Source organism: Serinus canaria, chromosome 12, assembly GCF_022539315.1.
Source record: "Serinus canaria isolate serCan28SL12 chromosome 12, serCan2020, whole genome shotgun sequence".
Lineage (NCBI taxonomy): Eukaryota > Metazoa > Chordata > Aves > Passeriformes > Fringillidae > Serinus > Serinus canaria.
In genome coordinates, this window is record NC_066326.1 from 20,808,153 (window position 1) to 20,819,349 (window position 11,197).

Here is an 11,197-nt window from a genome sequence, read left to right on the forward strand (position 1 = left end):
ATAGGTGCAAAAGCAGATGTAGGGGAATCAAACAGCCAAATTTAAAACCTGTGTTCTCACAGTTTAAGATTTTTAAGAGCATTTCACTAAGCCTCTCCCAGATTACAGGCACCACCTATGACTCCTGGGTTTCTGACCCACCATGGAAGAGAGAGGAAGCCACTACCCTATAGAGGCTTTGCTGTCATCAAAAATCATTCAGCAAGATGCTGCTCAATTCTCCATGAAAATCCAACAAAGAGAGAGTAGAGAAAAGGGAGCAATAAAACAGTGCATGCTGTGAAGTTGGAGGCAACTCACCTGCGAGTTCCTTACAGCTTTGAATGAATCAGCTCAAACCCATAACTCAACACTTTGTACAGAGGAGTGGGTTGGAACATCCAACCCGCATCCAACCACATCCTCCTAATATATTGTCATGATACAACATTTTAACACTTCAAGTATACGAGTAAAACAACTTGGCACAACTCTGTATACAGTTTCTGAATGACTAGAAATTCGGTTACCAGCCTTAAGAAAATGTCAATTTCTGTGGAGGCCGTGAATTCTGTGAGCCAGTGAACCCTCCAGCTTTAAGACACAGTGGAATTTTTAAACAATTGAGAGTAGGGGGAAGAAAAGAAATAATAAAACCACCTCTTGCTGCCAGTTATTCCATAACATTTGATACAAAGGTTTTCGTTCTGTGGTCAGAACCCCAAAGTAAATGGACAAGTAACACAGCAGCTCTCTTCAACATTTGCTTTGTCAGTTTCTTTGTCCTAAGAGGATTAGCACTTTTAAAAATAAGTTTTGGGACTTGCACAGTCTGGAAAATACCAATAAAACACCAGACTATCCTTTCAAGTGAATAAGAAAAGCATCTGTTCTGGAATCCAAGTGAAGCAACTTTTTTGACTGCACAGCCATGAAGATCAAGCAGCCATAAAACCAATCAAAGACCCAGTTCCAACAACTCCACACAGCATGGATGAGACAGGATTTTCTTAAATTACCATTTTTATTTTACTATTTTGAGGAAATCTTACTCTCCCCTAGCTGGGAACACTTGCACTTCCAACAGTAAATTAGAAATGGCAAGGCATGCATTTGCATAAGATGAAAAAAATTTAAGAAATTAATTTCTCAACCATGCAACAATTAGATGCGGACTTCTCCCCCCAGTGTTGATCCTTGGCCCTGCATTTCTCCAGCCAAGTAACAGGCTGTAAGAATTTCAATAGCAATTAGTAAAATAGATCCAGGAGAGCTCAGTAGACAGCACCCTTTGTTCCTCCATGGGAAACTTCCCTTTGTATGGATGACTCCCACAGCCAGTGAGAGCGATTCACAGAGGTGGCACACGTGTCTCCAACAGGAAATTGGAATGGCTGAAGTTTCCTCCAGGCAAAATTCATCTACCCCCAGAGAAGGACTTTGCAGATATTCAACAAACAAGAAAAAAAATGGGGAAAAAAATTAAATAGAAAAACCATATATGTTACTTTAATACAAACCCCTAAGAGTTCCAAGATGTGCACTACTACAGCCTGGGGGCTGGGCCTTAATCACTGCCAGTTTTTGTAGCTTCAGCACAGCTCCAGTACAGCCATGTCAACCAACAGCACAATTTTACCTATGGGGGCACAATGCCCTTTTCCATCTAATTTAAGAGGGAATACAATGCCCAGCTTGCACTGGGTTATGAGTTCAGCTATCCCATGCAAGTGCACACAACCCTGCTCTCCTGGCAGCTCACCAGCAGCAGCATGGAGCTGCAGTGGTTGACCCAAAGGCCACACCACTTCCAAGTCCCTGGAGCTCCAAACACATCTCAAAAGGCATGACCAAGGTGGGCTTGTATGAGGAAGCTCCATCCTCTACCAAGAACTTCCATGAGAAGCACTGCATATTTCTCTCCCAAAAGGTGTGAGAACTGAGTACATTCTCATTCCCTGTCTTTCCCAGAAACACTGCAGCCAGCACAGGGCATGATGCTGGATTGAAACAGCAAAATCCAGGGAAAAAGCCAAACCCATGGGAAGCTGAGATCTGGTGGTATTTTCATTCACTGGTCTGCAGAGATGACTCCTTCCTTTACTGCATTTATTCAGCTCTCTCTTGGTGTTACCCTGGAGAACTTTTCCCTTACTTCTGCAGTAAGGGAACTAACCTGCCAACAGGTTAATCTCCCAGAGTGTTTTATACAGGTTTCCTTTTCCACAAAATTTACATTACTTATGAATTTTGACTTTAAAACCCTCTTTTTTCAAAATCACTTCCTACACCCCATGAGTTTTTTTTGCGCTGTACTCACTTTTCCCTTCTTTTCTATCTCAGTCTTCTATTCTATTTCTCCATTCCCTTCAGTTTTTACACAAACAATTTTATTCAGCTTTTTAAAACTCGGTGAAATTCAAATCACAAGCTCCCATTAGACACATAGGGCCAGTGGCAGAAAACACATAATCTCTGTAGATCTCATTCTGGAAGTCACAACCAAATCACACTTAGCAGGTGATTAATATCAAACATGGTAAACCCATGTTTGGAGGCTTCTTTGGTCTTCCTTTCACAGTTCCTTGCCCCAGTGTTTGGTACGTTAACTTTCACTCTGTCACAGCCGCAAGGTTCAAAATGATTACTGAAGTAGCAAGAATCTCATGAATGTAAATATTTGCTCAGGGTTAAATTACCAAGAGAGAATTTCTGCTCAGAGCCTGCAAGCCCAAAAAGAAAGAATAAAAAGAGGCCAAGAGTTTAAGAAAACTAGAGCCCAGTGATAAATTCCTTCATTATAGTCAGACACCTGCCTGTTTTTCAGAAGTATGAAATAAAGAGGAGAAACCTCCGACATCCAAGTAATATTTAGATGTCACCCTGTCTTTCAAAAAATACAGGGACTCCTGGGTTCTTTGGATTTTTAGAAATTAGATTTTTTAATATGAAGACTTCTATCCTCCAAAAATCTCCACCCAGATTGCCATGATGCCATGTAGAGATGTGTATGCTGTTTGCATACACTGTATCCAAATGCTCCATCCCTAGGATAGAGGTTGGGCTTCCAATAACAGGCTGACATCTTACCAATGCCAGCTTTGGACTCTGTGTTAGTGTTTTAGCCATTCATATTAATTAACCAGCTCAATGAGTACCGGAACCTACCTGTAAAGGTACTACTATTTTAGCAGTGGTTCTGTATGCTTCAGTGGAGATTACTCAAAATGCTTCAAGAGAGAAAAATGGCAAATTGTGTCTGCAATTAATTAATTCAATAGTACAGCATGAAAATGCTCTCTCCTTGAATATTCATTAAACAGAAGAATTTCTGTGAAGCAGCATCAAGTTAGAATAAAGAATAAATAAAGAACTAGAGCAATCTTTCAAAAGGGGACATGTCAGGATTTTAAAATTACAATTACAGTAAAATAATTGCTCATGGCCACGCTGAAATACGTGAGGAACCTAAAAAGTTTCAAAGCTCCTCACCTCTCACAGCAATAGCCAGTGGTCTGCTCTGTCCCTGCTAGTACCTTGAAGGTTCTGTCATCCCAAAAGATGCATTTTTACTATGACCAGGAAAAAAAAAAATCAACAGATTTGAAGACCATTAATTCTACATGACTCTATTCACTGCTCAATGACTGCTTCTGACCCAATCTCAACAGTGCTCTTTGAACAGCTATCAATACTTCCAGCACATTTAAATGTACTCTAGAGGCCTATAAAATTTTAAAATTTAGAAACAGTTATTCTTGCCTCTAGTAACTCTGAGCTATCTAGAAAATCACCAGCATTTAAGACAGCAAAGCTGGAAACACTTGACATATTTCTTTGAGACACCAAACATCCTTCTCAGGCTATTGGTGCCCAACACAAGCACAGAGAAGGACCAACAATGCCTCTTGGGGATGCCGTGTGACAGTGAAGCCAGAGTTGCTAGGCCCACCATTAACATACATTACATCATTCAAGCACTACCAAGCTCTTCAACAAAGGAGAAAAATCCCATTTTAGCACTCCTGCAATTTTTTTATGCTGATGGTTATCTGTGGAAGAGCTGTTGTTTTCTAGAGTCCATATGCACAAAATTATACTAAGAGGGAGAAAAGAAATACTGAGGGACAAAAGTATTGTGCCCATATCTGAAAGGTTATTCAAACAGCCTGGCTTCACAATAGGAATTTCATCCCTCTGTTAATGAAGGGACTATAGATGAGGAGTTGATGAACTCACTTTGCTGAGCCCCTTAAGCATCCTGCAAGGAGTCCTGTATGCCAAGATTGAGATACTATGTCAACAACCTCCACTTCTCAGCCTTCTACCTTAATCCTTCACCTAGCCCTCTCACAGCAGCTGAATCATTGGATTTCTGTCCCACACAAGACAAATAGCCCAGACAAATAGCAAGAAAAGTGCAACCCAGAAAACAAGGAAGCAGGTAATACCAATAAACTCTTTAACAGAACAACAAAAAAAAAAGCAACAGAAGTCAGTTAAACCAGAAGAAAAGGCAGGGAGAACAGCATTTTGTGAGGTAGTGGTCAGAAACCACAGAGGCAATGTGCTTTAAATAATACCACTTAAATTCAGCAAGCTAACCCTGAGAAGCCAACCACAACTGCAGACCTGGGAATTTCTCATAGAAGAATATGGTGGCCACTGACAGAAAAAGTAACAGTCACACCACCAAGGGAGTGGAGATGAGCATGAGGCTGTCACTCCAATTAGCATCACCAGCAGGGACACCCCGTACCAGCACATCTCTGCACAAGCTGGCACAGCACTCACTGGGTACCCAGGTAAAGCAAACACTCAGTATTGTAATATCAGGACCTCCTAACTGCAGGCAGCACAGATAGAATCAACAGCCACAAACTGTGAAATAAAACCCAAAGACCCATAAAATTTTAAGATGCTGCAAAGTGTAAAATGTAAATCGAGTTATAATAACCCTTGCCTTTAGGAGCTGGCTGTAAATGGAAGGGGGGAGAGTAGAGGGAGGGGAAAAAAAGTTCTCCTGGAAGCACTTTCCAGTATACCTCACTATTATTCCACCAACAAAGGCATCTCAAATTTAACCACTCATAACCTCCAAACCAGCCAGAGTTCCGTGCTGTGACTTGACTGCCTCCCAAATGCTCCAGAGAATGCCACACTGAGTTGCAGACATCTATTTTCAATTTCACATGGATTTTCACCATGGAGGTCTGGGGTCCTGTGCTCGGGGGTGCCAGGCTCAGCTCTCAGCAAGGTGTTCAAAGGGGTATGCAGAGAACAAAAAAAAAAAAAAAAAAAAAAGAGCCCTGAGAGCTGGTGATGGGCATGCAGCATGGTTCAAGAGCTGTCACATCATGGAAAGGACTTCAACAATACTTCCTCCGACTTTCCCCCTCCTCTCTCTCATATCCAAGTCCATCTTAGCTCAGATTATGTCATATGCTCTGTTCCCACACCTGAGGAATATATGAAGTCACATTATTTTTTACTTTAAAAGAACTTTCAGCTAGTTTAGAGAATTTGAAACGAGACATACTTTCAAGAGTATCAATATTCATAATTGTGTAAGAATCATTGTCTCTCCAAAGAAACATCAAATTTCACATTGAAATCTGATGCTGCCAATACAAATGGATACTACAGTAGTTATTACTGATTTTATCCGCCGCTGTTCACTCAACTCAAACAACATCTACACAATCAATGGCTCAAATGTCTAACGCAATATCTGTATCCAGGGAGATAGAAATATTCATTACTTAGGTTTTACCAGTCACCTTTTTTAGTTTCAAATAGAGTTTTCGGGAAATGAAAAATTTAAATTTAAAAATTAAAATGTAAGTTTCAACAAAACAGCTTGAAGAATTAATCTTACTCAAAAGCAATTCAGAAGTCCATAGCTTCTGTGTACTATGTGGTAGAAACCAGTGCACAGTCAGAGGAACTAACTAAAGCATTAATCACGTCATTGCTGCATGTATACTCCCTGCCCTTTCAATTCAACACAGACCCCTTGGTCACACTCACTGACCAAAGCAGGACCATTATTGATCTCCAATAATCTTATCAAGATCCCTAAAAAGCAAAAGACCGACAATCTGGGAAAAAACCCCATGCATCTAAAATTATTAAGCTTGGTCCATAGGAGCAGACATGCTTCAATGAGGAACATTCAGTGTTTCTTAAACTTACAGACACATGGAAAGACAGAGCTGTTCCCAAAACTTCCTTCAGAAGTTAGCTGAAAACCAGTAGGAAACAGTTGGACTTTAGGTCATATTTCAGAGAGCAGCACTGCCCTCACCAGTGCACCTCACACAGCTTGTTTGAGAACAAAGCTTCCTCAAAACCAAACACATTGAACATGATCAGGGAACTCAGAGTATAAAATCATTGGAATACTTTGCAAAACCAAGTGACAAAAACTGCCTTGAAAACACTGCAGTGCAAACAATAACAATACACAACTGAAAAATCATCACCTGGGACTTTGACTTCTCAAGTCTGTCGCTCCTGGTGTCACAAGGTTTCAACATCCTGCTTCCACTACCACTGACCTAAGGCAGTCTTCCTCATTCCGGATCACACTACAGAAGCTCACCCCACACAAAAAGCCATGGGGACCATGATCACTATGATTCTACTGCTTTTATTGTTTTGAATGTTATATTTTCTCTTACACCTCTGAGACACTCCAAGACCAAATACATTCTGCAGTCCCGACCTTGTCCTACATTATCACCTCAGCTATTGTTGGGAGCTGGGCAGACACCCACAAGAATTGTGTTGGTCAGTATTTCTGTAGCCTCAGCACACTACATTAGATTTCCTTAAAGAAAGGGCAACTTATGATCAACTCCATCTTTCTTCCCTGCTTCTGTAGAAGATACCCGCCAGGCCTTAGATCTGCACACTCAGCAAGAGGCAAAGGTCCTCTGGAAAGAGAAAGTCCTGCCTCCACTTTCAGCAAGAGTTTCAGACATATATTTAAATGCAGGAATCTGTGCCAAATGTGACTGAACAACAGCAATTCCAGCTCCATTCAAGAACGATTCCAGCCAGGATATGCAAGCAGGGCACATCAGATCAAAGCCACAAGAGCGAGCAAGCTCTACATATTTCCCTTATATTACCACACTCTGAGTCTCCTTACTCTGAAAACAGGAGTAAAGCTCACTGGTTGATGCTCTTCAATGAGATGCACCACACTCAAGGAAATCACAAACACACACATACAGAGGGACAGATAGTGCACCAATCTACAAGCAATTGACATTGCAATTACGTACTGCTTGTATTGCAATCTACAAGCAATTGACATGAGAACCCTGACTCTTTCACTAACAGAGTAGGAGGCTGCTACCATGGGCATTTCAGCCACTGCAGGCTCCAACCCATGTGGGAGGACCAGCCTCCAGAAATTAATGTACTGAAGATTGGTACACAAAAGTTCAGGAGGTGCCAGAAATCAGATTGCCTGAATATCTCTGGATCCAGGGCAGGTGGGGAACTTCAGCAGGTTTGTTTTTACCTACAAACCTGGTTGATCCAGGTTTGTAGGTAAAAACAGGGTAGAAAACTTCCACTTTTTAAAAATAAGACTTCATTTCTTTAAAAGGAGTTCCTTCAATCTCAGTTTCATTTTCATAATTTTTCTTTAGTGTTATTAAGGTAAGAACACTTACGACATATCAAACTGGGTCACAAATGAGCTAAATCAGGAACAACCCAGCTTGACTATTCTAAGGGATATTATAAACACAGCTCTGCTAGATGGAGTATGAACTCTAAAACATCCTCCTAGCATTGTCAAAAACAGCTTTCTAAGAAAGATAAACTTCTTCTAAAGAATGCAAGAATCCTTTTATCAATGTATTGGTCGCCATACATAACCCCTTTCCGTTCTGCATGCTTCTCAACAAAACCAGTTCTAGTCATTAACAATTGCCAATAGTCTCTCCCATTCCTTGGTGCCGCTATGTATCAGGCACTGCAAGATTTTTTTATGTTGCAGAGCTCTTTTCCTTTGTGTTAAAATTCCCTAAAGCTTGCAATGGAAAGTAGAGTATATCCCTTTAAGATAGTTACACCACTCTTACTATTTGGAATGGAAAATGTGACATAGGTACTGAGGTTTAAAAAACAGCTACGATACATGTGGCCAGTTTTCTAAACATAAATCTCATAAGGGGTTTTTGGGCTTCCCCCACCCCCCCCCCCCACCTCCTTGTTTCTGTTTTTTGGGGTTTTTTTCCAGGAGAATGCTGGTCTTACAGAGACAGCCAGCTAAACATAACAGATCATTATGCTTCAGAGATTTCGAATTTGCAACTGGAAATGGTTTAAGTTTAGAGTACTAACAGTTCCAAAAGGTATTTAAAAAGGAGAGAAGGAAAAAAAACCTCAGCGTTTCATAAGTGCCTAAATATGGATTGGCAGGAAATAAATTTAATCTCTACAGCTGATAGCAGTCTTAATGAAATGAAAGTTTAACAGAACTGATTTTGTATGGTTTTAGGAGAACAAAAAATATATTTACACAACTCAGTGCTGCATTTAGTCAAACATGGATTCCCTGGCCATTGTGAACCGCACAGGGCCGCCGAGTCCAGGGCGTGTGTGCAGGGGCAGCGCGGGGTGAGTCCGCAGCTGGCTCTTGGGAGGCCGTGGGTAGCGCAGCCGGCGCCGCTGCGGGTTCACTTGGGGAGGGCGGGCCGGCCCCCCGGGGGATGGGTTTGCATTAGAACCGAGCCAGCCGCTCGCGGGGGCAGGGAACAAAAAGAAAAAAATCTATTAAAGAAAGAAAGTTAGTTGAGCGCGCCCCCCAGTCCGTACGAGCTGCTCCGCCGGGCCCCCGCCTCCCCGCGGCGGAGCGGCCCGACCCCAGGTTGCCCGCCGAGGGCGCGGGCGGAGCGGGGCCCTGGCGCCAGCAGAGCCGGCGGGACCGCGCCCGCCCGCCAGCCGGCGAGGGGAGGGCAGGGGAGGGAGGCGGCGGCGGAGGGCCCGGACACCTGGAGCGGGGCCGGCCCGGGAACCAGCCTCCCCGCCCGCGCCGCAGAGACCCCGCGGCCCGCCGGGACCACGGCGCCGCCTCGCTCCCGGCCCGGCTCCTTGCGGCCTCCGCAGCCTCCACCGAGAACTCGGAGGGCCAGCGCGGGGCTCCCTCGGAATCGCGGCCGGCGCGCTGGGGGGCTGGGCGTAGCCTTACCCTCTGGCTCCATCTGCTCCCGCCGCCGCGCTCCGGCGCTCCCCGAGCCGCTGCGCGCTGAGCTGGGCCGGGCGGTTACAAAGGCGGCCGCCGGGCGAGGGGGGTGGGTTTCCTCTCCCTCCCACTGCAGCTGCATCGCGCCATGAGGCGCCGCCAGCGGGACGCGGCGCCCCCGAAGGCGGCGGAGGCGGGATGCGCCCCTGCCCCGGCCCGGCCCAAGCGGCAACGGGACACGCCGGAGGGGCCGCACCGGCTGCCAGTGGACCAGGTGCTGCGCCCTGCCCGGGGGCAGCGGCGGGGAAAGGGCGCATCAGCCAGGGCTGGCCCCTCCCTAGGGCCGGGAGCGGGGGCCAAGGGAAGGGGGGAAAACACCCTTTCCTACCCCCTTCCCGCCCGACCCTGGGGAAGCAACGCCTGCCGCTTGCGTGGCTCCTGGGCAGCTCTGCGAGGAGCTCCCGCTGAGCCAGACCCGTCCTGGGCCAACCGGGGGCATCCCACTGCCCCCAGAGTGAATCGGTGGGCTCTGGGATGCAGCTGCAGGGAGCAAGAGGTGCACAAGCCCCACATCATTTGCATGCCACCGGGAAGGTGTTTATGGGCCCCTTAGGTCAGAAAGTGGACGAACCCAGGGAGAAGCTCAAAATCACTTCACAAGGATTAGAAAGGGAAACCTAAGGGCTACAGGCTCTACACTGGCTGTTGCTGTTAGAGCCAAAAGCTTCCCGGTGCAGCTGCTGGGGACGGCTGTGGGACACATGCTGAGGCCCAGGAGAGACCCCGGCTGTGCATGGCTTCTCTGGCTGACCTGTTCTTCCATGTACGTATCAGAGAGCAATTCAGATTCAAATTTTGTCTGAGGGGACTAGACCCTGCCAGCCTCTTCCCAGTTCCCAGAACCATTCCAAAAACCAAGAGCTTCTTTAATAGTCAGACCCGAAAGCCCACCTGACTCACTACTCTGTGCCCGGACAGGGAGTAGTATGCTGTAAGTAGGAGGGATTGCAGCAGAGTTGGAGGGCGATACTCTCTTTTGTAGCCCTGGTGAAGTGCTCCTTCCACAGAGGTAAAACCCTGCCTCTTCAGGTGAGGCACATATTTAAAGGAGAGCTTTCTGAGATTTCCCAGCCTCTCATCACAAGGAGTAAATAATATAGAGAAAAACAAAAGCAATCAGCCAATCTATCTCTGAATACAAAAGACATGTAAAATGGTTTTCACAAAGGCATTTACCTTCAGGAAAAAAACAGCAAAACAATAAAATGAAAAGTTATCTGTGTTGGGCTTCAGTCTATTTTTTATTACCCAGTAGTTCGTCATTTCTCTTTACCCTGAAATAGCCAATGTTGATGCAGGCATTAGTGTAGAAATATACTGTTGAGCACTTCAGTAGTGTAGTGGAATGGAAGCACAATTTTGCAGTGACATTCCCAAAAATAATTTCTGTGGATTAATCATTCCAGAACAAAAGAAGTAGCTGTTCTAGATCAACTGTATGAATAGGGTCTAAATAAGCCAGAGTAAGAAAGCAGATTCACCAGTGATGAACCAATCTGGATTTTTTGTCACTTTGAAAATCCAACCTGTTACTTTCCAAATCCTACCTTAAAGCATTAATATACATACACAAATTTAATACACAACAAATTATTTCAGAAATATATTACTGTAAAAATGGATATGGTTCTCTTAGATTAGTCCTGTCCTTTAGGACAATTAGGTGGGTCTTCTCTATAGCATTTTCACCAGAACAGAGCCAAGCTGACCAGCCATTGCTGCATGGTTATCAGGTATAATGGAGATACAGCAGCAGAAACAAATTTACAAATTGTTGGAAATTTCCCAGGTTCTTTGCTCTCATGGAAGCAAGGTCCATGTGAAGCTGAGACAAGCTTTATTTTAAGCATTTAAACTTGTTAGATATAGAATCAGAACACCAAATAACCAGCATCCCTTAAAATTACCAATTTATATCCTGTCCAATTCTTTCCCCACCCTAGCCAGCATTTT

At 44.5% G+C, this 11,197-nt stretch overlaps 1 protein-coding gene across 3 annotated transcripts in view; it reads right to left on the reverse strand.

Moving 5' to 3' along the window:
• FGD3 (FYVE, RhoGEF and PH domain containing 3) overlaps nucleotides 1–9,353 on the reverse strand; it is a 107,303-nt gene extending 97,950 nt beyond the window's left edge. For all 3 annotated transcript variants that reach the window (XM_050979333.1, XM_050979337.1, XM_050979332.1), the window contains exon 1: nucleotides 9,191–9,353. In XM_050979333.1, the coding sequence (XP_050835290.1) occupies nucleotides 9,191–9,326 (136 nt within the window). In that variant the 5' untranslated portion in view covers nucleotides 9,327–9,353. The remainder of the gene's footprint in view (nucleotides 1–9,190) is intronic.
• Between the last annotated feature and the right edge of the window lie 1,844 nt (nucleotides 9,354–11,197).